The 25156-nt window shown below is 67.4% G+C and overlaps 2 protein-coding genes across 5 annotated transcripts; one reads left to right on the top strand and one right to left on the bottom strand.

Annotated features, from left to right (window-relative positions):
* The first annotated feature begins 1053 nt into the window (after positions 1-1053).
* LOC135330687 (CYFIP-related Rac1 interactor A-like) lies at positions 1054-9701 on the top strand. Of its 4 annotated transcripts, none has more exons than XM_064525098.1 (11): positions 1054-1157; positions 4748-4825; positions 6622-6701; positions 7391-7512; positions 7599-7704; positions 7861-7997; positions 8103-8297; positions 8376-8455; positions 8537-8663; positions 8887-8957; positions 9033-9701. In XM_064525098.1, exons 3-11 carry the CDS (start codon positions 6629-6631, stop codon positions 9094-9096), a joined length of 975 nt encoding a protein of 324 aa, XP_064381168.1. In that variant the 5' UTR covers positions 1054-1157; positions 4748-4825; positions 6622-6628; the 3' UTR covers positions 9097-9701. The 4 variants fall into 4 exon arrangements, with proteins under 4 accessions (XP_064381168.1, XP_064381169.1, XP_064381170.1 ...); XM_064525099.1 differs by lacking the exon at positions 6622-6701 and adding an exon at positions 5373-5453; XM_064525100.1 differs by lacking the exons at positions 1054-1157; positions 6622-6701 and adding an exon at positions 5373-5453 and having other exon boundaries at positions 4254-4825.
* A 3725-nt stretch (positions 9702-13426) lies between these two features.
* Positions 13427-24561, bottom strand: TRIT1 (tRNA isopentenyltransferase 1). Its single transcript, XM_064525090.1, has 10 exons — positions 24337-24561; positions 21483-21623; positions 20692-21005; positions 20108-20250; positions 19809-19920; positions 19212-19324; positions 18064-18141; positions 16946-17055; positions 16473-16590; positions 13427-14035 (listed from the first exon to the last, which is right to left on the bottom strand). The coding sequence occupies exons 1-10, from the start codon at positions 24526-24528 to the stop codon at positions 13896-13898; spliced, it is 1461 nt and encodes a 486-aa protein (XP_064381160.1). The 5' UTR covers positions 24529-24561; the 3' UTR covers positions 13427-13895.
* Positions 24562-25156: the final 595 nt, after the last annotated feature.

The following is a 25156-nucleotide window of genomic DNA, read 5'->3' as shown; positions in this document are numbered from 1 at the left end:
TGGCCTGGCCCTGCAGGGGTGGACAGATGGTGGGGCTTCAGAAAGAGGGAGACAGATGGAGAGAGACATCTCCGGTCATCCCCCACACTCCTCCTGGGACCCACGGCGGGTTGCTGCCCCGGGGGGAAACGGCCCCAGGCGTCCAGGAGCTGAGTCCTGGCATCACCCCCAGTTCCGCGGAGGCAGAGCAAAGCTCAGCGAGCTCCCTGGGAGCTGGGGGCAGGGTGAACGTGCCGTGGCCTTCCCAAATCTCCCGAGTGGCCGCTGACCCCCCGCTGCTGCTCTGGGTACCTGCACGGAGACTCTGCATGGGTACCATGGGCACAGCCTCCTCCCTGCCTCCCTGCCCCGATATCCCCACACGTCCGGGGGGTCTCCAGTGATTTTGCTAGTCAGGGTTTACCGAACTCGTCCGGACGCTTCCCGGAGCTGGGCAGCTGCACGTGGCCCCGGGGCAGTGGGACGTGCACGTGCTCCATCCCTGGCAGATGCTGGGACAGACTGGGCAGGCGGGGCCTGGACACCGGTGACCATGACACCGGGGGTCCATTTCACCACCCCCTCGCAATGCTCAGCGCCAGCCTGGGTAAAGGAGACACGCTGGAAAAGCAGAAACACCCCATTTCCAGGCTCCCCCCCAGTGTGGGGTGACACCACCCCAGCAGGATCGGCCCTGCACCGGGTGCAGAGTTGGGGGGTGGACGTGGGCTCCCGCAGCAGCCGGCTGCCCCAGCCAGATGTGGAGGCCCCCTGCCAGATGTGGGAGAGGACCCCCCCCAGATGTGGGAGAGGAGCCGGTGCCGGGCAGGGCCCCGGGGAGCCGCAGGAGGTGACCTCGCTCCGCAGCACCCGCTGTCTGCGGCCCCCTCCTCCGCCGGGGGGTCCCGGGGGGGGCGGCGGTGCCGTCCAGGTGCTCGCGAGGGCGGTTTGGGGCCTGGGCCCCCCCGGGGCAGAGCGGCGGCCCGGAGCGGCAGGGGTTAAGCGGCTCCCTCGGCACCGAGACGTCACGGTGGCGGCGGCGGGGGGGCCGCGCCGGGCCGGGCGGGGGGGGGGGGGCGAGCGGCGGCGGCGGCGCGGCTCGCAGGCGCGGGGCGGCCCCTTCGCAGACGCCCCCCGCGCCCGAGCAGCCGCAGCGCGACGCCGCCGCCGCCGCCACGGTGAGGGCCGCCGGGGGGGGGGGGGCGCGGGGCCGCTGTGCCCGCCGCGGGGGCGGGTGGGGGCGGGCGGGGGGCGCCCCGGCTCCTCGCAGGGGTCCCGGCTCGCTCCGCACCCCGCGCACCCCCCTTTCCCCGGGTGCCCCCGGGGTGGGAGCGGGGATTGGGGTGCGGGGGGGGGACGGGACCCCCGGGAGGCGCCGCGGCAGCGGTGCCCGTGGGCGCCTGGGTGGGTCCGCGCTCGCCGGTGCTGCGGCGCTCGCTCCCGGGGAGCCCTGCGGTAAATCCGCCCGCAGCCGCAGCCGCGGCGCCGGAGGCCGGGCAGCCCCGGCGAAGGGCACCGGGGGGGGGGGGGGGCGTTTCTCCCCTCCGCCGAGGCGGCGAGGTCCCCCGGTGCTGGGGGAAACCGGGGGCCCCGGAGAGCCCCGACCCTCCCCGGGGTTACGGCGGTGGCAGCTCGTCCTGGGGCAGCGCCGAGAGGCCCGCGGCGACCTCGTTCCCGGGACAACGTTCCCCCCCCCGGGAAAAACCATCCATCCCCCGGCGCGTCCCTCCCTGCGGCTTCCACCGCCTTCGAGTGGCTGCGGCGGCGGCGCGGCCCGGGGGAGGCCGGGGCGCTGCGGGGCCGAGCGGGGGGAAGGGGGGAGCAGACCCCCCCCCCCCCGGGCCTGGGGACGCGGCGCCGCACCGGGCTGCGATGCCCCCTCGCCAGGGACGCTCGGGGATGCTGCAGCAGCGGGAGCAGGCACAGCCCCAAACCCGCCCCGGTGACAAGGGGACAGCGCTCACGGCCTGATCCCGGGGCATTTCTGCCCCCTCCTATGCAGGGAGGCCCCAGACACCCCAAAACCCAGGGGCACCTCTGGGCCCAGCCCCATTCCCCCCGTCGCAGGCAGCTCTCACCCCCCACCCGCACCGGGCACAGGTGCAAACCGGCAGCACCGGGGCCCCGGGCGAGCGGTGGGCTGGGTGGGGGGAGCATCGCCTTCGGCCACGCTGCATCCCCCAGGTGCCACCCCGCTGTCCGAGCGGGTGACAAAGCAACACAGCGGTGGGTGGTTACCGTGCCGGCATCTTCCCTCGCTCCTGGAAGGACGGTGCGCTGGTGCCCTCGTGCCAGTCCCTCGCCGAGGCGTTCCCGAGCACCTCGGAGGGGAGCCGAGGCAGGGCTGGCTCGGGAAGCGGACACCCACGAGCAGGCACAGCCTGCAGCCCCTTTCCGATGCCCCGAGGGCTGCGCCGCTGCCTGGGAAGGCGTCTGGGGCCTGGCTGCTCTGCCAGGGCCACGAGGGACGAAGGTGCCCCGGTCCCCTGGGCGCTAAATCCCCGAGCAGAGCTGTGCCCCAAGGCCTGGCGTTCCCAGGGCGCTCGGCTCCTCCTGAGCACCATCCAAGCTGCGGGCACGTTGCTGCTTCCCCAGACCTGCCACAGCCACCCGAGGGCACAGGGGCAGCAGGGTGGCCAGGAGATCACGTCACTGGGAGCGTCCCAGGCCAAGGCCCAGCACCGGGCTGTCCTTCCCCATTCCCGCTCCCCGGGCACAGGGTGGCTGCAGGGCAGACGGCTGCAGAGCCCCATCCCGCTCCCCAGCACCGCAGCCCAGCACCGCTGCAGCTCCAGCTCCACGCGGGACATCCCCGTGCTGGGGACCGGCCTGTCCCCCCTCTCCGGGCACCGGCAGGAGCAGCACTGCAGAGTTCAGCGGTGACAAATCCCAGCCCTGAGCCGCTGCTCTCGCCTGTCAAGGACAGTCTCCGTGCAGGCGCGAGGAGGATGCCTGCACGCCGATAACAAAATTTATGCAAAAGCCCGAGCCGAGCGGGTGCAAATCTCCTGGCCCAACCACCTGCCCCAAGCACCACAGCCGGCACCTCCCCGCGCCACCCCGCAGGTCTCCGTGCCGTGGCACTCCGGCACGCACAGCACCGTCCCGGCACCCGGGTGACGCCTGCGCCCTGCCAACCCGGGCAGCGTCCGGGCTGCCGTTCTCAGCCGGCAGCAGCAGCAAACCCTCGCGGGCAGCTGCCAGCACCGGGTGTTGCTCTCCCCATCACGGCTGCAGTGAGGAATTCGCGGAGATCAGGGCTGGCTGCGTCAGTTCGTTATCCGGCCGCAGGGAGAGACAGGAGCTGTCTCCCAGGCCAGCCGCTCACGGAATAATTCCTCGGAACGCTTTCATCGAGACCTCGTTTAATCCTCCAGGAACACGAGGCTCCCAGCAGGCACGGATCCATTTATTCCAGAGGAAACCGGGTTTTTCTCATCTCTCAAAGGAGTCGCCGCTGCCTGGATCTGGATCCGCACCCTCAGGATGCTCCCGCGGGGTCCCGCAGCCCCATCCCCAGCGCAGAGCCACAGCTCGGCTGGCTGAGGAGGAGGAGGGTGGGCAGAGCCACCACAGGGGGCTGAGGCTGAAGGGCTGCCACAGGAGCACATGGGTTGGGGACAGCCCTGTCCCCAGGCAGGTGACAGCAGTGCCCAGGCACCCACCACTGAGCAGGGGAGAGCTCTGCCTCTCCACTCCCCGGTTGCGTTAATTAAGCCCAAGCACTTGATTACAGGCTGCCAAATCCCCGGCTGCTTCCCGCTGGCCTCTGCGGGGAAGCCCGGCCTCAGCCCCAGCCCACCGCAGCCCCCCGTGCGCCTGGGAGGCAGCTCCCGGCCCCCCTTTGCTCCCCGCGCCCCTGCTCTCGCAGTGACTCACCCCGATGCTGCTGGGCCGCATCCTGCGCCGGGACCAGCCCTGTTCGCCCAGGTCTGGCGGGGAAGCTCCCTCCTTCGGGGCCACGGGGCTGCTTGGAGCAAAGGGGGCTGGGGGCTGCCTGCAAGCTCCTCCGCAGGGCTGTGCCCCCCTCCCAGCTGCAGAGGCCAAAGCCCCCAGGAGCAGCCGCCCCGCGGCCTTTAACTCCCAGGCTTTGATTGCTGCTTCTGCACAGCTGTGAATCACAGCGGGGAGCCCCCAGGGTTACGCGGGTGGGGAGGGGAGTTTGCAACCCGGCCCACGGCACCCATGGGAGCGGCGTTTCGGCAAAGCGATGCCATCCGCAGAGAGCAACCTAAGGGATGGAAGCGGGAGAGCACCGGGGCCTGCGGGATTCAGGCTGCACTCGAGGGCCGGCTCGAGGGATGCTGACGCCGGCACGAGGGATGCTGACGCCGGCTCGAGGGATGCTGACGCCGGCTCGAGGGATGCTGATGCCGGCTCGGCGGGGCGGCGTGTGCCACCGTCTTTGCGGGTGCTGCTGGCCCCGCAGGCGCCGGGGAGGACGGCGGGAAGCGCGTTGCACCTCGAGGGAGCCTTGACCGGCTTCCAAAAGCCACCGGCGGCTGGCAGTAAAAAATACTAGAGGCAAATAAGGTGAATCCACATGGAGCGGCGCGCGGAGACCCAGCAGGCAGCACCCGCCGAGCGGGGTCAGGCTGGAGCCGGGGCTGCAGGAGAGCCGTCCCCAGCAGGTCCCAAGGCCTGATGACCCTTGTGCGGGTCCCTGTTGGAGGGGGGCAACGGGGGGGCCTCTTGCCGGCCCCTCCGAGCCGTTCCGGTCCCGGCTCTGGCTCCGGCCGGCCTGACGCTGTCGCCCTCCCGCCCGCAGGTTCCCGCGGCCGATGAAGTGATTTATGCGCCTTCCCCAGCCCCTGCTGCTGCCGTAGCCGCCGCGCCGGACACCAAGGTAACGACCCTCGCCGCGGGGCCGCGATGCCCAGACCGAGCGCGCGGGGCAGAAATCATGGGCGACCAGGATCCCGCCGCCTGCGGCTGTTTCGGGGAGCTGATGGGGCTATAGGGGAGCTATAGGCTCTATGGAGGCTATAGGGGAGCTCGCTATGGGGGTGGCTATGGGAAGCCCCCCGGCGTGTCCCCACCGGCTGGGTGGGCGGCGGGGGGGGGAACGGGACGGCAGGGCCCCACCGGGGCCACGGCGTCGGCGTCGGCCGCGCGGCGCCCACAGGAAGCGCGAGGCTCCGAAACCGTCTCCCCGCTTCCCTCCTCGCCTCCAAAATAGCAAACCCAGAAGCGCCGGGGCGAGCGGCCCCGTTTCCACGCGCACGCACGCACGCACGCACGCAGGCAGCAGTCGGGCCGCCGCTCCGCCGCGGTGCCGCTCGCCCCGCGCCCCGGCTCGGCACGGCCGCAGGTGAGTGGCAGCGGTGCCGGCGGGCCGAGGTGGCCGCCCGTCCGCCCCGGTGCTGTTCCACGCTCTCGTTTCTCTCGCTCAGGTCTGCTGGCCATGGGCAACCTGATAAAGGTATTGGGCAAAGATTTAGAAAACTGTCCGCATTTTTTCCTGGATTTTGAAAGTAAGTCCGGCGAGCGGGGCGGGCGCGGGGAGGGGGCCGGGCACGCGGCGGCGGCTGCCGGGAGAAGCTGCCGCTCTGCCGAGGACGGGGCGATGGGCCCCGCCGCCCTGCCCGGGCTCCGCCGTGGGGCTCGGTGACCCCGGCCGCTTCGGGCTGAGCCGGGCAGGGGAAGGGGAGCAGGACCGGGGAGATGCCCAGACCGTCTCCCCCCGCCGTGGGGCCGGAGCGGGGACGTTTTGGTGCGCTGCCTCCTCTCCCAGCCTGGCGAGGGGACCCAGCCAGCCGCGGGACGTCCCCATCGCCACCGCAGTTGGTGGCATGGTGGTGGCCGTTCGGCTCGTGTCCCCCATGCGAGGGGACAGCGGGGGAGCACAGGGAGAGGCTTCACTGCCCACGCGGCCGAGGGAGACGGCAGGAAGGATCCGTGCAGCAGTCGCAGCCGCACGCAGCGGGACGGTGACCAGGGTGCACAGGGATCCCCGTCCACCCCGGGAGATTTGCACCGGCTTCCCGCTGGCCTGGGCTTGCCGGTGGCCACGGCAGGACGCAGGACACCTGCAAGGTCCCTGCGGTCCCCGGCCACCCCGGCTCCCTCCCTGCCGGGACGCCGCTCGGAGCAAAAGCGCAGGGTGTAAAAATAGCGCAGCGGCAGCGGCCCGGCGGGGAGAGGGCGTGCGCGGCTCGCCGCACCCGCCGGGCCCGAAATAGCCGCCGCGGAGCCGGGTCCCGCAGCGCCGAGCATCCTGCCGGGCGCCCCTCCCCGTGCAGCCCGGCGCGGGGGCCCTCGGGTGCAGCGCAGCCCGCAGCAGCCTCCAGCCCTCTGCAACACCCCGGGCCGGGCCGTGCCGAGCCCCCGGCGTGGGGCTGCCCCTAGCCGAGACCGCGGGGACTCGCCGAGCCCTTCGCCCTCCCGGCCGGAGCCCAGCGGCGCTCCCCTCCCTTCGCTCCTTCCTCTCCATCACCCCCATCCGCCCGCGCTCATCGCCATCGGGGCGGGAAGAGGCTGCAGCCGGCGGGGCCGGCAGCGGGGCCGCGGTGCTCCCCGGGCCCCCAAGGCGCGGGGGGGCCGGGCTCCCCTCGCCGCCCGGCCGCTGCCCCTGGCCCAGCGCCTCGTCCCCGATCGCCTCCTCACCATCATGCTTTTTTCCTCTTGTTTCTTCTCTTGCAGGTTTCACATGGGGAACCTTCTTAAAGTGTTGACTTATAACGAACTTGACCAAGGCCCTAATTTTTTCCTTGACTTTGAAAGTGAGATGGGATTTTTTTATTTTCCTTTCGTTCTCCGATTATCCTGAGTTCCACATTCACGCACATTTTGAGTTCTCCTATCCGTCGCCCATCGCATCGCGCCCATCCCAGCCGCCCCCCCCCTCACCCCCCCCCCCAGCTGTCCACCGCCGGCTCCCCGCGGCCCCGAGACAGCAGCCGGCCCCGGGGAGGGGGGACGCACCGGCGGGGCTGCTCCGCTTCCCTGGGGGCAACTTGCAGCCCGTTGGGGAGAGCCCTGGGCTGGGGGGGCCGCTCGGGGCCCCCGGGCACCGGCGAGCAGGACCGCAGCCGCAGGGCTGACCCCAGACCCGGCCGAGGGAGAAGGAGGGGCGAGACCACCGCCAGGAAGGGCTGGAGGCAGAGAGGCGCTGGCCTCTCGCCGCCGCAATTTTGGGGGTGACCGAGCCGGCGCCGAGCGCCCCGGGCGTCCCGCCGCCGCTCCCGGGGTGGGGGACGAGAAGGGAAGCGGCCGCGGGAGCCGCCGGCAGCACTTTCCCACGCCCGACCCCGGCAGCGCTGGGGACGCCGGGGCGGCTCATGGCCCTGCACCCCTTGGGTGCTCGCGGCGGGGCGCGGCGGGGTGCCGGTGCCGCCACGCTCGGGGCGCCCGGTGCCGCCGGCCCCGCTCAGCGCCCTGCGGGTTTCTCTCCCTGGGGCGCCCGCCGCAGATGCGCAGCCCACCGAGGCGGAGACGGCGGTGTGGAACCAGGTGAACGCCGTGCTGGAGGAGGCGCAGGCCGTGCTGGCCGAGCTGCGGTCCTACACGGGCGCCGGGCAGGAGATCCGCGAGGTGGGTGCCGCCCCAGCGCCCGCCCGCCCACCCACCCGCCGCCCTGCCGCGGCTCGGGGGCGACCGCCGCGCTCTCCTCCCCGCAGGCCATCCAGCACCCCGGCGACCTGCAGCTGCAGGAGAAGGCCTGGAACGCCGTGTGCCCCCTCGTAGCCAAGCTGAAGCGCTTCTACGAGTTCTCCCTGCGGCTTGGTGAGCGCCCGCTGGGCCCCCCTGGTCCCCATTGCCATGTCCCACCATTCAGGGGGGCCACTGGGGCACCGGGTGCTGCACTGCCCCGTGCCTCAGTTTCCCCACCCGGGGCTGCGCCCGGGCCGGACGAGCACCCAGCTGCAATTCCCCCTCCAGAAAACGCCCTGCGGAGCCTGCTGGAGGCCCTCACCAGCCCCCCGTACGCCCCCACACAGCACCTCGAGCGCGAGCAAGCCTTGGCCAAGCAGTTCGCCGAGATCCTCCACTTCACCCTCAGCTTCGACGAGCTCAAGGTGCCGCCCCGGGTCCCCCGGGTCCCCCCGCGCGCGCGCCGTGCCGCGGAGCTGTGCCGACGCCGGCGGCTGACGCGGGGCTCGCGCCCGGCCGGCTCCCCGCAGATGACCAACCCCGCCATCCAGAACGACTTCAGCTACTACCGGCGAACCATCAGCCGCAACCGCCTCAACAACCTGCAGCTGGACGCGGAGAGCGAGGTCAACAACGAGATGGCCAACAGGATGTCCCTCTTCTACGCCGAGGCCACCCCCATGCTCAAGACGCTCAGCAACGCCACCACCAAGTTCGTCTCGGAGGTGAGCGGGGCCGGGGCCGGCGGGGGCCGGGGCCGGGGGCCGGAGGGGAACCGCCACCTCGGGGCTCTCCCGCCGCAGAACAAGACGCTGCCCATCGAGGACACGACCGACTGCCTCAGCACCATGGCCTGCGTCTGCCGGGTGATGCTGGAGACCCCGTGAGTACCCCGGGCGGAGGCGGCGGCGGCGCGGGGGTCCCGCCGGCGCCCGGGCTCACGCCGACCCCCTCCCGGCGGCAGGGAGTACCGGAGCCGCTTCACCAGCACCGAGACCCTGCTCTTCTGCATGCGCGTCATGGTCGGCGTCATCATCCTCTACGACCACGTCCACCCCGTGGGCGCCTTCGCCAAGACCTCCAAGATTGACGTGAGCGAGCGCCGGGGCGGGGTGGGGCCATCCCGGACGTCTCCCATGGAGGCGTTGGTTCGGAGGGGAATTTCTCTTCCCCTGGGCGAAGAGGAGGAGGATGGAGCAGGCTGGGAGGCGGCGGGGAGGAGGAAGGCTGAGAGGAGGCTGCCGGCCTTCCCGGGGGCGTTTTCTGCAGCGGGTCCAGGCGTTAACCATCTCCCCCCCCCCCCCCCCCCCGCAGATGAAAGGATGCATCAAGGTCCTGAAGGACCAACCCTCCAACAGCACCGAGGGGCTGCTGAACGCGCTGAGGTGAGTGTGGCCCCCCCCGGCCCCCCCCCCAGCCGGTACCGCGGCCGGGGCGCGGGGTGACGGTCCTCCCCCCAGGTACACCACTCGGCACCTCAACGACGACACCACGTCCAAGCAGATCCGGGCCCTGCTGCAGTGAGGGGCGGCGGTGCGGCCCCCCCGGCTCGCCCGGCCCCACGTCGCCCACGACCATCCCGCTCATTTTGTACGGAGGGAAAAGGGACAAAAACACACACGGGAATACAAAAAGTAATAATAATAATGATCAAAGCAAATCAAAACGGCCCAAGCCCACCCCCCCCGCTCCCCCTTTCCGCCTCCCCCCAAATTAGCACCCGGTTCTGGACACGGCGACGGTGTCACCCCGGGGACCCCCCGGCCGGGGCGGTGGAGGGTGCTGGGGCCGGGCAGGATGGGGCCCGCGGCAGGGATGCTCCCAACAGTTTCCGGAGGGATAAAGCGGTCCAGGACTGGGCTGCAGCCGGGGACCGTCCCCCCCCCCCGGGGGATGGGGACCCCCAAGGACATGCAGAGGGGGCAGGCAGGGCTGGGCGGGCCAGGGCAGGCGGGTGCCCCCCCCCCATCCCCGCCGATGGAGATACCGGCTTTGGCTCGGGAGCGTCCAGCGGTGGAGAAGAGGGAGGAGGAAACATCTCCGCAGATCTGCGCTGACGCTGGTGGAAACAGCTCAGTCTCACCCGGTAGATTTTTAATATAAGCAATTAAATCTCCACTCACCTCTTCTTTTGTACTTTTTTTTTTTTTTGGTGTGAAATAAAATGACATTTAATCTGTTCCTGGCCGGAGCGGGGCCGTCTCTGAGGCATCCCGGCCGGTGGCACCCGGAGCCCCACGCCTGGCCGGGGATGGGACTGGTGCCCGGTCGGAGGCGGGTGCCAGTTCACCCCAGCGCCCCCAGACTGGGGAGACTGGGAGGCTGCTGGAGGCGAGGGCCGGGCGCCGCCGGGCCCGGTGGCTTTGCCGGCAGGTGGCCCTGTGACACCGCGACACGGCGGCCGGAGCAGCCGCGGGGCTCCCGGGGCGCAGGGCCAAGTCCCCGGGTTTGGGCTGGCGCCAGCGGGACAAGGCTCTGCCTCCCGCGGCCTTTCCCGCCCGGCCGCGCCAGCCGGCACGGGGACCGGGTGCCCGGGGGGGTGACAGCCAGCCTGGCACCCCAGGCCCGGCGCAGGGCGGCTGGGCACAGCTGGCTTCCTCGCGCCCCTGCCTCAGTTTCCCCACCTGCGCAACGGGCGCAGACGCTGCCGCCGGGATTTGCTCGAGGACGAAGGCGCCGGCAGATCCCTGCAGCCTCCTGCGCCCCGGCACCCCCCGCCCAATCGCCCCGTGCCCCGGGGGGGGGGACGCAGCCTCCCGCGCCCCGTGTCGCCCCGTGTCGCAACGCCAACCGCCAGCAGCTGCCGGCGGGCGGCCGGGGAGGAAGCGGGGGCCGCGGCTCGGCCGCCCGCCGCTCCGGGGCGGTTTCGCTCCAGGGGGAATTTGGCACCTGGCAGAGGCTCGGAGCGGGCTGGACGCCTGCCCGCGCTCCCGCTGCCGCCGGGCCAGCGCGCCAAGGGCCTGCCCGCGCGCGGGAGCCCCCCCGGCCTCTCCCTAAACCCCTCCTTGCCGGGGCTCGGCCGCGGGAGCCCGGCTCCGGGACACGGGCCGTTGCACAACGCCCGCCAACAGCTCCTTTTATTTTTAGGCTCTTGCAACACGGCTTCCCTGCAGCCTCCCCGCGCGTCCCGGCCCCGCGGAGCCACCGGCACCCGAAACGCTGCCCGCGCCCCGCAGAGCCCGAGCCACCCCCGGCTGCCCGGTCGCTCCTCCGGGTCCCCCGCGGCACGAAGATCCGACCTGGGAAGTAAAGATCAGGCCGGGAGCCGGGCCGGACGCGGCTAATCCCAGCCGTGCTGGGTTGGCATGCGGCAGCTGCCGCGCGTCTGCGGGAGCCGTGGTCCCCAGGTGACACCGTCCCCCAGACGGTCCCCGGCCTGGCCGGGGCCACCCGGGTCAGGTGCTGTCCCCTGCGGCGTGGGAACGGGGCGCGGGGAGAGCGCGACCACCGCAGCCCCGGGGGCTTTGCACCGGGAGCCCTTTAACCCCCCAGAAAACACCCAACGTCTAAGAGACGCGAGGCCAAGCGCCGCAGCGGCTATCGGGGGGAGGAGCAGCTTTTACCCCAAATCCGAGCGGGACACCCCCGGACACGGCAGGGACACCCCGACTCCCACGGGCGCTCGGGGACACGAGGGGTCCAGCAACCGGGACCAGGTAGCAAAAGGGGCGGCAGAGGTGGATCAGCAACGGGGACCGGTGCCCTGAGCCTCGGCCCGGAGCAGAGGGGAGCCCGGGGGTCCCAGCCCTTCTCGCGGCAGCCCCAGCCCCGGCCCTGCCCCTGCCCCGGCAGCGGCCCCGCGCCCGGCAGCGAGACCACGCTGCAGAACATGCTGCAGCCAAAACACGAGAAAGGGGAAGCGAAAGGGCAGGAAAACAGAAGCGCCACGGCGAGCCGGCACAGCCGCGCCAAGCACCGGGGAGCACCGGCGAGGGAGGCGGGACGGCACTCCGTCCCTCCGCCGCTTCCCCGGCGAAGCGCTCCAGCCTCCGTGCTCAGCCGGGCCGGGGCCGGCGCGGCAGGGACTCGACCCGATGGAGAGCCGAGCCAAGCCGAGCCAGGCCCGCGCCGTTCTCTAATCCCAGCGTAATTAATGACCTTATCTTTGGCCAAAGCCACTTAGATTAAGTGGCCGGCGCGATGGGCTCGGCGGCTGCGGCTGCACAGATGGAGGAGCCGCGTTTGTCTGGGGATTAGCGGGGGCAGATGGAGCCGAGCGCCGCTCCTCGTCCCCGAACCGCTCGGCACCGGCAGCAGCCAGAAACCTGAGACCACGACGACTTTCCCAGCGGCTCCCGGCCGGACTCGGGAGCGGTTTCGCACTAAGCCCCTGCAGCCCTCGCAAGTCCCCAAGTTGTCCCCTCCGGGCAGCAGAGGGGAACCAGGTACTTTCTGGGAGAGCGACTCATCGCGGAGCCGCTGGCCCTGGCTCTGCACAGCCCCGCGTCCGCCTCCGCAGATCCCGCCTGACGGAGAAAGAAAACTCACCTGCTTCTCGCCGCTCAGCGTCCGGCGGGATCGGAGCACGCATCCGCCTCCCCTTTCCCAGCCCGGCCCCAGGACGGGCCGGTGAGAGCCGCGCTCCCTAGGACACCCGGGAGCTGCCACCCCGAAGCAGCACCGGTGGCATGGAGGGGAGGTGACAGGCCCAGCGCTGCCGTGGCTGGCACTGCGCTGAGCGGCTCTCCGGCAGGGCTGCCGGACCAGCAGCTACCGCGGTAGCGGAAAAACATCTATCTGCAGGGATAACAACGTGCATATTAAACCGATTAGGGATATTAAATCCATTTCTAACAGTATGGTCATCCGACCGGGCTTAGGCCAGCTGCTCCCACCCCTCGTCCCTTCGTGACGCCGTGCCGTGCCGGGGAGAGGGCAGTGCCACGCGCCTTGCACCGCTCGTCTGCTCGGAGAGGGGAAGGACGGACCTGGATAAACCGAGCCTGCCACCAGCCCCGGTCCACCCGCCCGGAGCCTGGGCTCAGAGCACCCGTGCCGCGTCCCGGACACGCGCTCAGCACGTCAGTGCCGGATGGGACGTCACCTGCAGCCTCGGCCACCTGGACCGCGAGACCGCGGTTTGCCAGCGCCTCCCTCGACGCGGTGCCTTCGCCGCGCGCCCCAGGGCTGGGCAGAGCCCACGGCCACGGACACTCGAACCGGCGTGGATGCCAAGCAGGTCCGGGCCCGGGAAGAGGTCCGGCCGGACCCGGCAGCACAAGCACGGTGCCCAGCGCCTCAAAGCTGCGGCACAGCTCTGCCCTGCGCTGCCGGAGAAAAGCAAGGCCAAATTCCCAGTTCTTCCCTGCTTGTTTCCTTCAGCCCGAGCTCCCGGCTCACCCCTCACCCTACGGAGCTGCCCGACGGAGCGTCGCAGGAACGACTCAAGGGAAAGCCCTCGCCCGGAGCCGCACGCGGGGAACGAGGCGGCACAGACCGCGCGCCCATCCTCCGGCAACGGAGCCGAGCGGCCTCGCCGCCTCGCGGCACGTGGAGTTTGCTGCTCAGCAGCTCCGATTCAAAGGCAGGACAGTCCCCAGCGCCAAACCACAGCGCAAACCCCCAGAATTTAGCTTTAACTAGGACAGATGCATCTGTTGCAGCCTTGATGAGATCATATCCCGGTTCCTGCTTAACAGGTGCCGGCTCCCTCCGCACCTGCCGCGTGCACGCGGAGCAGCCTGCCGCCAGCAAGCCGACATCTGCTCAGCTCCCTCGGCAGCGGCGGAAAAGGTGACGGGAAGAAGGGACCACACCTGGACATCCTACCCTGGACTGAAGCAGGGGAGCTGGGCCAGCTGGAGTTAGAGAGTGACCCAAAACCTGCACTTTTTAATGGGGAGGGGCACCCACAAAAATCTTGCAACTTTATTTCCATATAAAAGAAAAAAAATGCCCTCTCCACAATAAAGGCAGCACGAACTCACTCAGCTCCTGAGCTGCACCCCAGGCCAGGCTGGAGGAGCGCAGAGTATTTCTGTCTCCCAGAACGACACGTTCCCCTGCCAGCGGGAGAGGCTCAGCCGGTCCGAGGATGATGCTGCGTCTCTGGCAGGGATTAACGCTTGGCCCGGGAGGATGCTGCTCACAGCCTTGCCCGGGGCCCGGCCCTTTTCCAGGCAGGGCTGGAGAAGCATGGGAACGCGGCAGGATGAGGCCACAGGAAGGGGATCTGCCGCAGCCGGCGGCCTTTGGCCATCGCTCACACACCTGCCTCATCCTGAGCAAACGGCTCTGCTCGGTCCAAGGCCGCCCAGGACCAGCCGGTTCCTCGCCGCGCGGGGGGAAGCGCCGCCGCTCCCCTTCCCCAGCCGGTTTGCAGGCTACGGCACAGACAAGCCGCTGTCCTCTCCCGAGGTCTCCGCGCCGCCGCTGTCCCCCTCCGTCTCTGCCGCGCGGCCGGCGGACTCCAGCCTCCGCCTCTTCTTCAGATGGTGCAGGTGGGACTTGGAGCGTGTGTGAGCTGCGGGAAAAGGCAAACACAGCATTTAGTTCTGGGGAACTCAGAGAAGGAAACACTCGAGCCAACCCACCCTGTGCGGCGCGGAGCGCCCTCGGTTCCCGTTCTCGCGCAGGAGGCCGTTCCCGCAGAAGACCGAACCCCCAAGCCCTGCACGGGCCGGGCCGCAGACGCACTTCTGCTCGGCCACACCGTCGGGACTCAGCAGAGACCAACCCTCCCAAGCCTCCTCCCGACCAGGGCACGGACGCTGCACAAACCCCCAGGAGAGGCAAAAATCCCGGCGTTATCCCCAGCTAACTCCAGATGTCGGGTCTTGCCTCTCCCAGCCTTTGCTCCTAACCAAGACGCAGCCGCTGGGAGGACGGCGGAAAGGCAAGGGTCCCCAAACGGGCCGCACGCCGCGGGACGCGGTGAGGTTGTGCAGCTCCCTGCCGCCCCGTGGAGCGCTGCCAGCACTTAGGCAGCCTTAACTAAGCTTACAGGTTTGTAAGCCTAGACGCCCACACTACAGCGCTGGGGACATCCCGCGCATCGACAGAGCCGGTAGCGACGGAGCCGGAGCACGGTTATGCTTTTCCACAACTCCAGGGAAAGGCTCCCAGCTACGCGAGCACTTCTGCAGGAGTCTGACCAGAACAGAGGCGGGATCCCAGGGATGCAGCCTAGTCGGCACATCAACTTGTACTGACATACTGGGGCAACAAGAGGTGAATTTCTGTCTAAAATCACACAGTTAAGGGCAGTAAAATCTCCTGCGTTGATGGCATTATCTAAGCAGAAGGTGCTTTGTCTAACCAGACCAATGTATCATCTTAGCAGGGCGGTTTTGCTATTTCCGAAAGATCAGAGCAGCAATTATAGGAGCAAACTTTTCAAGCAGGACCTTAATTAAATGAGGGTATGGGCTTGTTGAATCAAGGCCCTGAGGTGTTTTCCAGTCATCTTTTTTTCTGCCTAAGGATGAAATTACATACGAAGCTGCTGCTTTGTCACACAAAGCTTGAAATAAAGTCTCGGCTTGAAATAAAGTCTCACCTCTTATCATTTGTTGCAAGCAACACCAAAGCTTACCGTGGCTTGAAGGAGGCCTGATTTCTGCTAGTGTCTGGGGAGATCTGCTCTTTTAAGTCCATACAAAGTGCAAAATCAGATAAAACTTAAAACTCTTCCACAGTCAGTGGGGTACTGGGAAGCAGTTCCCAAAACTACTTTATTTAAGAAAACAGACCAGATTGACTCAGCTCCCGCTACTGTTTTCACTTCCCTTTGAGCTTTTACATTTTGCAGTTAAAAGCAGCACCCCATTTTGAGCCATTTTTTTTCCTACCATCTGGCAATTTGAGCGAAATTCAGCTGGAAAACATACAGCTTGGTCTAGGGTCAGAGAAGTTTTGGCATCTATCAGGATTTGGGACATCCCTAGAGGACATGTGGCTGTGGTTGTAGCTTTCGGGGGTATCTTGAAGAGTTCCCACTCTGCCGTGAAGCTTTCTGTACCTGGAAGAATAGCTTGGACTCTGTGAACTTTCAGAGTCCTCTAATTACGGAATAGATAACGTGCCTTCAAAGCACCTCCACGCTAGCAAACAGAAGCAATAATTCTCACTAAAGTAATAATTACGTTTACAAACTGATCTCACTGCGCTTCCTACTTGAAGCCAGCCTCCATCTTTATGTTTTCAGCAGCTCCTTGGATCAATAAAAACAAATGACTCATTCAGATCTGATGACCTGGACACTGCTTATCTTTGCACTGTCTCTGCGTCTACACGTGGAGATTTATCAGTTCTGTTTCGCAACTGCTTTTTGTTTCTGGTTCTCAGCACCAGCCTCACAGCACAGACGAATTCACTAAGTTAATGTGACTCCAACTGAGCTCTCTTAAAATCTAATGAAAATAGAAAAACCCCTTCTATTACCACCACAGCTAGGAACACTTTGGGGGGTTGTTTTTGGAAAAACACCAAAAATATGAAGTGCTGGAGCAAAACTGAGCCATTAAAAACATTAAGAAACTTTCATTTTAAAGAGCAAAATTTTAGTAGGAACAAATCTGTTCTGTCCTGTTTGACAAGATACCTAAAGTGCAAAAAAGGACCAGCAGCCCAGACCGAACGCGGGTCACTCGGCGGTTTCACGCTGCATATGGATCCCCGTGACGGCGTGACGGCAGAGCGCGGCCGAGCGCTTGCCGGGTGCCGGGGAGGGGGCGGACAGATGGCTGCTGCGGCAGGGCCCCGGCATCCCCTCTGGGCTTGCAAATGGCTGCTTTCATGCACGGGCTGTAAACAACCCTCGAAAGCCCAGGCTCGCGTGCGGAGGGTCACCCGGCCAAGCGGAGGCACCCCGGGAAGCTGCTCCGCTCTGCAGAGCGGCCTCGCTCCGCCGCCGCGCCCGAGCCCCCCGGTTTGCCCCTTCTCCCCTTGCCGGATCCCACCTGCCCACTCCCGGTCCCCGATGATGATCCTGTCGCAGAGCTCACAGACGCGATGACTCCGTTTGTTCTCGTTTACGTCGTACTCCATCCTCACGGGCTCCGCCGGGGGCTCTCGGCCCTGTAGATTAAATAACACCTCAAATCAGGCTCTTTTAGGCAAACCCACCCTGGCTGCGATCCCTTTTTGTAGGGCTGGGCTGTGAGTTTTCCATACCCAGGTACTACGATTAGCAGGTCAGAGGCTACAGTTTTACCGTGCAAGACAAGTGGAGTACTGGGTATTAAGGGAATTTCTCAGCTTAGAGATCACATCTCACTGCCACTGCAGGGAAAGTAAATTAAATCCAAGGCTGGACACGCACAGGGACAGTCCCCTTCACAGGAGGGACCACGTTCCCAGTTTTGGGGGCTGGAGACTGCCGAGTAACAGGCTTCTCAGCCACGGCTTCCATGTTAATTCTGGTTATCCATACCTGGATGAAGCTCTCCACAATCTCTAGAGCCGGTTTCAGCACATCCTCCTCCCACCTCAAGAGATCAGACACCTCCAGGCCATACACCGGGGGCACGTTCGGCCCAGGGCCTGGGGAGACCAAAAAAAAGAAAGAAAAGGGTAAATCACTGCCAGAATCCCCCCCAGCAAGTCACCTCCCGGCACCCAAAGCAGCCTGGCAGCGGGGCGGGGGGGCACCACCCTTGCAAACAGCAATACCCGGGACGTGAAGCTTGGCTCGGAGGTGTCTGATCTCGAGGCGGGAGGAGGGAGCATCTCCCGCCTCCGGCGACGGCACGGCCCGGCTGTGGCTCACCTGCTCCCCGCTCGCACAAAGCCATCAAAGGCGGCCGGGCGCCAGGCTCCGGCAGGTGCTGCCTTTTATCGGCACGGCCGCAGACGGGCTCCCGGCAGGGCTGAGCTGGACCGCACCTGCCGGAAAGGTGAGCCGCGGCCGAGCGCGCGCGGCTCCGGGGAAGCTCCCGCGCCCGGCTCAGAGCCTGTCTTTTGACTCGAGTTTCTCCTCGCCTTTTTTTTGTTGTTGTTGTTGTTTCGCCCCTACCGAGCACCTTTCAACAAGTGCCCGGCTCCCAGCTGCTGCTCCTGGCCCTGCTCCAAGGCCGGGGAAGTCCTGCTGGCTCCCGGCCACCGCGGCCCCGGCCGGGAGCAGCCGCCGCGCTCCTGCTCCTAATCCGCGGGGCAGCTGTCAGCCGGGCTCCTCGCCCTGCGCGGGGAGCGGGACTGAGCCCCCCCCGCAAGCCCTCAGGGCTGAGCGATGCCTGCTTTGTTCTGCTGGGGGGGGGGGATGATCTTCCCTGCACAGGCAACTAGGAGCTTCGGGGGAAGCAGTCAGAAAAACGCAGGTTTTCTGAGCGTCCGGGCAGGAGGAGCTGCCCTCGCCAGCCCTCGCCCACCCTGGGAGACCAGAGCTGCCCGCGCTCGACCGGCCAAGACTTGTGCCCCACAAGCACGCTGCCCCGAAGCCCCAGGGCCACCAGTGTCCTTCCTCGAGCTGGGAGCAGGGGATGCTCAGAGCAGGGCTGAGAAGGGATGCGCGAGGACGGGGACGGCAAGGCGGGGCAGCAGCACAGGACTCACGTCTCAGGAAGCGGTTTCGGACCCATTTGTTCTGCCTCCGGGCGTATCTCTTGGTCACTTGTTTCAGAGCCTGGATCCCTTTGAAACAGAGTGAAGGAAACAGAGATCAGCTCAACTCTGCAAGCTGAGCTCAGTGCAGAGCGAGAAGAGCCTGTGAGCTCCAGGAGGGGATCGCCAAGGCATAAGTTTGTTCTGGATCGTACAAGGCTCGCTCAAGGGAAGTATTTCTGCCGCCAGTCTGGAGGTCTCCAAGCCAGCAGTGAAAAGGGCAATCACACCCAAGCAGCAGAGCCCTGCCAGGCAGACCGGAGGGGCACGGCAGAAGGGCAAGACGAGGGGTCCCAAACGCCCCCAAATTGAGCGCTGGGTGGAACGAGCCCCACGCCTGCGCCCAGCAGCGTTCAGCAGGTCATGCAGCCTGTTCGGGGGCTGCACTGCTCTCTTAACCCCTAACTCGAATCGTTCTCAGTGCAAACGGAGCCCAGGACTCCTTGTGCTATGCACAGCAGGCCCAGAAAGTGGCTTACTGGAATACAGCCTTTCGATATTTAGTGCAAGACTTATCGTATCCCTCCACAATCTTCTTTTTAGTAGACACAACAAGCCCCTTCTGCACCAGACTTGTTTTCAAGCCTTTTATCAGTTCTGTGGTTGCCTCAGGCCCCATCTCTGCTTTGCACTGAACCCTCCGCACCACGGTCTGACTGCCTGGCACCTCCGCTGCGCGGAGAGGAGCGGAGCAGCCTTCTCCTTGCTCTAACAGGCAGCACCTCTGTCCAGACACTCCAGAATGACACCTGAATCAAAGAGCATTTCACTATCGACTCCCTTACGCTGTCATCCACTAGATCCCCAGATCCTTTTCCACCATCATGCTGCTGAACCAGATGCTCTCCTAGCTCTGTTTCATTCCTCCTTTGTAGCCCTGTTCTCCAAAGCATTCACACCCCATCGGACACCATCTACAAAGGAGTCTCTGTCCCCTTGGCCTGGCAGAGGTGGAAGATGCACCAAGAAAGGTGCAGCTTGACCCCAAGAAGACCTGCCCCAGCTTCGAGCTTGGTTCAGACCATCACGCGGTGTCACTTGGAGCTGCATGGGGCAAGCAGGGCCTGGGAGATGCAAGGCGTGCAGGATGCTCTTCCCACCTTTTTGCAGCAGCAGGGCGCTGGTCTCGGGTGAGCAAGTCCCCTCGCTGACGAGGTACTCGTGGAACTCCTTGAAGCCGATGGACTGGAAGATGCCATGCTGGTAATCCTGGCTAAAGAACGAGGCCACCGACAGAGGTCAAAGCCACCTCCGGCAGAACAGCAGGAGACCACAACCCTCCCCACAACAGCTGAGATCTCGGGGTCTCACCCAGCAGGGACCCCCCAGCCGACACAAGCCCAGGGGAGCTGGAGAGCAGGCAGAGCCAGACGCACGCAGGAAGCTAGCGCAGTGCCTTCAGCAATGGCCCGCGACAGCTTTGCTGTGCAAACTCTTGGGCAGCACCGAGCCATTTTTACCGAGGGAACACATCACCTCTGGGCAGATAACGGGGCCCTGCGTGCTGGGAACAACAGGTCTGCGAGGGACCAGGGGCAGAGCAAGAAACAAGCAGCTCCCAGCTCTGGTCCGGGACCTCGTCAAGGTCTGGGCAAAATTAATTCACTGCTGAGGCCCGGCAGGGTGGGTCGGTCAGAGCCCTGCACGTGTCTGGCGGGTGGGACGGGGGGCAGACAGGGAGCTGCCTTCTCACCCACCGGTTCTCGGCCACCTTCTCCCGGTTGTAGCGCCGGTGGAAGTCGCGCAGCTCCTCCAGCAGCCCTGCAGCCAGCATGTCATCCACCCGCTTCTCCAGCCGCTGGTCCAGAGCTGGCAGGAGGAGGAGGAGGGCAGGTCACGTTCAGCCCCTCGAGCCGTGCCCTCGGGAGGCCCCGGGCTGGATGGGGTGCCGGCGCGGGTCCTCCCCTGCCTTGTCCGGGGAGGAGGCTGGGGCAGGAGCCGGCGGTCGGCCCCGACCCCACGTCGCCCTGCTCAGCCAGGCAACGCCCGCTCTCACCTGCCTGCTCTGCATGAAGCCACAGGATGCAGGACTGGGGGTATTTCAGGGGCCCCCCGAGGGGCCCCCCCCCTTCCTCCTGCTGCTGCCGGTGCAGGAGTTCGCTGTGGGGGATCCCCGTCTCCTCGAACACCTGGAGGCTCCTGTAAGCAGAGGCAGGCAGAGCTCAGCGGCCGGGCGAGCAGGAGCGGCTCCATCCCCCCGGCAGCCCCGGGGGCTCCGCAAAGGGCACCGCAGACGCCGGCTGCGATCCGGCCTCCCGGGTCGGGGGGGGGGGGGGCCGGTTCCTGCCCTCCCCACGCCCGGCACCCCGCGCACGTGCCGGGGGCACCCGAGGAGCCCAGAGCCCAGCCGCCCACTCAGCCTGGCACCGGGACAAGCCCCGCAGGCGACGGGCTCCCGGCCGAGCCCTGCCCTTCCCGCCTCCCCCCCCCCCGGCGCCGTGCGAACGGGGTGGGCGGCACGCGGCTCCCCGGGGCCAGGGCTCGGCCGGGACGGGCCCGGTCTTGCCGCCGCGCCGTTCCCACCGAGCGCAGGCATGCCGCCGGGCCGGCACGGCAGCTTGCTGCTCCGGCTGAGGTCACCTGGCCACCTTGCGCTTGTCGTGGGGGTGCAGCCTGGCCGCCATCTCGGGGTCCACCCGGCTGAGGCGGCGGTGCAGCTCGACGCCGTCCATCCGCTCCAGCTCCGCCTTCCTGTCGGCGGCCGGCCCGGGGATGGGGACGGGGATGGGGACGGGGCCGTCCTTCTCCGGCGGCGCGAGGCGGCCCGGCGTCACGGCGCTGACCCTCCGCGGCACCGTGGTGTCGACGAGGACCTTCCAGAGCAAGGCCTCGATGTAGTAGTTGGTTCCTCCCACGACAATGGGGATCTTGTCTCGGGCGAAGATCTCGTCGATGTGGCGCGGTCAGGGAGCGTAAGCGGAGCCGCGTTGGGGACGGAGGGCCGCGGGGAGCGGCGGCGGCGGCCTCGTGCCTCAAGCGCGGGCTGCAGCGGCCTCTGCCCGGGCCCCAGCGCTGCCCCACCGCCGCGGTGCCTCCACGCAACCCCCCGGCAGCGCCGGCCCGGGCGCAGGGAGGGAGCTCCCACCCGCAAAGCCGTCCCAGCCCCAGCCGGGGTCCCTCTCCCAGCCCCCGGGAGCCGCGGGCAGGGTTGTGGGCCTTCTCCCACCTCACCGTCCTCTCCCACCCGCGCCGGGAGTCGGGGCTGCACGGGACCGCCGGGGAGGGCCGCGATCCCCCGGCGCCGCTCGGCGTGGGCAGCCCCGCGCCCCGCTCGCCAGCACCGTCCCCCGAAGACTGGATCTTCCCTGCAGGCCCGGCTGCGAGGGAGGGGAGCGCAGGGCCGCGCGGCCGGCCGCGGCGTGCAAGGATATCAGGGGCACGGCTCGGTCTCGGAAGTCGACCACGGTGTAGTTGGAGACGAGGGGATCCACGAAGCTGATCATGTGGTGCCGGCACAGGCGCTGCTCCCGCGGAGACGCCTTGTTGGTGATGATGTCCAGGCCCTTGTACACCTGGGGAAGGGGAGAGCCCTTCGCTACCGCTCTGCGCGCGGCACGTGGAAACCCGCCGACCCCCCTCCTTCCCCCGCGCACAACCGCCGCCGGCCACCACCAACCCGCCGCCCTCGCGACGGGGGACGAACCGCTCGCGGCCGCCTGCCCGCTCCTGCACGGCCCCGCGGCGAGGAGGTGCCCGACTGACCGGGAACCAGGCAGCGGCAGCGGAGCCCGGTCGGCGCAACCGGCCAAGCCCAGCTCCGAAGCCCAGCGCTGGGAAACACCAAGCACCGCTGCCCCTGAGCCGCAGGCTCCCTATCTGTCACGGAGAGCTCCAAAAGCCAAGGAGAGGAGCGGGCACGAAGCAGCGGTTACGAGCTGCTGGGCTGCACCGCTGCCGAGGAGGCAGCAGACACGGTGGGAGCGACCAGCAGCATCTCCTTGCTTGAGACGTGGCCTCTCCTGCACGGCTGCCCGTGTCTTTAATACCGATTTTGGCGCATATAAACCAGGAGAGCAGCCCTGAGAGACGCTGACAGCCAGCTAGACAGCTAAAAGCAGAACGAGAAGAAAACCCACCGCAAACCAACCCTTCGGGAGCGTTCTCGGTAAACGGCCAAGGCAACCTGCGATCTCCACGGCACACACGTCCGAGCCACAGCCCAAACCCACCGCTCGGCCCGCACACCCCCGCGGTGCAAATCAAGTCTCCTCGGCGAGGGGAGCCCCGGGCTCCGGCACGGCCCCGCGACGCACCGGGCAGCCCGCGCCGGGCTCGGCAGAGCTGCACGCAGCCGCGGAGCAGAGCCAGGGCCGGGCCCTGCGGATGCTGGCAGCCGGCACGCGGCCGCGGCGGGGCACATAGAGCCTCTCTGTGCAGAAAGCCCAGCGCCGCGCCAAGGACGAGGCGCCCTCCGTGCCAGGCAGCGGCGAAGGCGCGGGGAGGGCGCGCGCAGCCCTCGGCACCTCCCTGCCTGGAGCAAATCCTGCCCCGAAGCGTCTGCACCGAGCGAGCTTTGCCTCGGCGCCTCGCAGCCCGCCAGCTCCTCCGCCTCCCCCTCGTCTGCCTGAAACCCTTAACGCGGGGTCTGGCGGCGGCCGGGAGCTCCGGGGCCCTGCCGGGCTCTTACCGCTCGCACTCCAATCCCCGCGGCCGCTGCTATTTTCGGCCAGCGGCTCAGATAAAGCCTGTGCTGCTGCCTAGGGCCCCAAACAGATTAGCAGCAGCCGGAGCAGCAGGTCTCCGAGGCACCAAACACCGGCCGAGGACGGAAGACGCTCAGCGCGACGGGTCCCCCCACCCCGCTGCTGGACGGGGCGGGCGGGTCCGTCCCCGAGCACAGGAGAGCAGCACCGGTCCCTTCTCATGGGTGGGGAAACTGAGGCAGGAGGCACGAGCATCCGCGGGGCTCAGAAAACAGCGCAGGGGAGGACGCTCAGCCCAAGGCCGGGCTCTGGGATGGGATGACCGAAACAGCAGGGCAGAAAGACGGATGAGGAGCCGTGGGCTCAGCCGGAGCTCCGGGCTCTGCGGAGGCGGCAGCTGGGTCTGCAACGGGGCCGCGGCGAGGTCCGTAACGCCAGGTCTCGCCGGCCTCGCCGTTTCCGACCGCACACAGAGGCACAAAGCCAAGCAAAAGCTCTGGGGCCCGTTTAGACCAGGACAATCAGGAGACCAGAAGGTGCAGGCAGGAAAGCAAGAGCCGCTCTGAACAGCGCAAAGTGCCAAGGCGGCACCGTCGGGAGAAAATCCTGTCTTAAAACCGGTAATAAAAACGTGAAGTGTTGAACTCGATGGAAAGTTCATGCATAGTACAAAAGGAGCAGTGAAAGTGTTGCCTAAGAAAGGAACGACGTTGCTAGGACAATAACAAAATCCCTGCAACAGCTGAAATCCACTTCAGTGATAAAACGCTTGCGGCTGAAAGCAATTAGGACCGAGAAACGAAGCTCGGGGCACCGGTGTGTACTGACCCAGACTGTAAACCAGATACACTCAGCGTTGTCACTTGTAATAAAAGATGGGACTACACAGAGCGTCGCTGGCAAGCAGCAAGTACTATTTTTAATATTCTTCTTGCCAACGTCCCCTCCCGGAGCACTGAGCGCCCCTGCGCATCGCTGGGGATGGACGAGCCCTGGGGCCGCTCCTCACGCCTGGGGGGGCTTCCCGTGCCTCCAAACCCCCCCGGGTCGCTTTTCTTCCAAAAACCAAAAATAAATAAATAAAAAGGCAAATTTCCTTGGCGGGGTGGCGGGGGGGGGGTGGAAGAACCCCCCCACTGCTGCTCGGGCTCTGCCTGGCTGCTCAGGGCCGATCAACGGGGCAGCGTGGCTCGTCGTGGGGGTGGGAGGACCTTAACGCAGAGCACTCAGAAACAGACAACCGGGAAAAAAACCCATATATACATGTAAATAAATAAATATATATGTGTAAACAAATGTATATGTGCATGTAAATAAACATATATGTGTGTGTGTAAATAAATATCGGTGTGTAAATAAATAATATGTATATATGTAAATAAATAAATCAATAACACTGGCTCAGCCGGACACGCCTGGGGGCACCCGGGGGGGGGGGGGGGGGAGCGCGGCCCCCAGCCCCTTCCCCGGGCGCCCTCCGCCCCCAGCCCGGCGCCCCCGGAGCCCCCGAGGCTCCAGCCGCCTCGCCGCGGTCCCGGCCCCCCCCGACCCCCCCCCCGGGGCCCGGCGCGGCCCTCCCCACCTGCATGGAGTCGGCGCTGACGATCTCGCCGCCGAGGCGCCGCCCCAGCTGCGCGGCCAGCGCGGTCTTGCCGGTGCCGGTGGCGCCCAGGATCACCACGAGCGGCGGCGGCGGCGGGGGGGCCCGGGGCGCGGGGGGGCCCCGGCAGCGCGCGGCTGCCGCCATGGCGCGGCCCGGCGCGGCGGCGGCCATGGGAGCGGGGGGGGCGGCGCCGCGGGGCGGGACGCCGAGGGCAGCGGGCGGGGAGGCGGCGGCGCCGCGGCCCGGGCCCGGCCCCGACCCCCGCGACCCGCCCGGGGCCCCGCCGCGACCGCCCGCGCCGGGCCGGGTCCCCCCGCTATCGCTCCGCTGGGCCGGGGGGGCCCCACGCCTCCCCCCGGAGCGGGGCCGGGGGCGCCAGGGCCGTTCGGGGCCCCCCCAGCCTGCCCCCCCGGAGCGGGAGGAGGATGGGGGGAAGGATGCTGTTGCCATAGCGACAGGGCAGGGGGGTGAAGATGGGGGAGAGGGTCTGTTGTCATAGCGACAGGGCAGAGGGTGAGGATGGGGCAAGGATGCTGTTGCCACAGCAACAGGGCAGGGGGTGAGGATGGGGAGCGAGGGGCTGTTGCCATAGCGACAGGAAGGGGAGCGTTGCCAGGGTGACCGCAGCCTCCTTGGAGAGGGAAAACCATCGCCACGGCAACACGGAGATGGGGAGCAGGCGACAGTCGCCGTGGCAACAGAGAGGGGCCAGGGCAGGCGGGGAGACGGTTGCCAGGGCGACAGCAGGAGGGGGGTATCTCCAGGGCGCTGCTCGCCCTGGCAACACACATCCTCTGCC

Source organism: Dromaius novaehollandiae, chromosome 23, assembly GCF_036370855.1.
Source record: "Dromaius novaehollandiae isolate bDroNov1 chromosome 23, bDroNov1.hap1, whole genome shotgun sequence".
NCBI classification, from domain to species: Eukaryota; Metazoa; Chordata; class Aves; order Casuariiformes; family Dromaiidae; genus Dromaius; species Dromaius novaehollandiae.
This window is presented reverse-complemented; position numbering and strand designations above follow the sequence as displayed.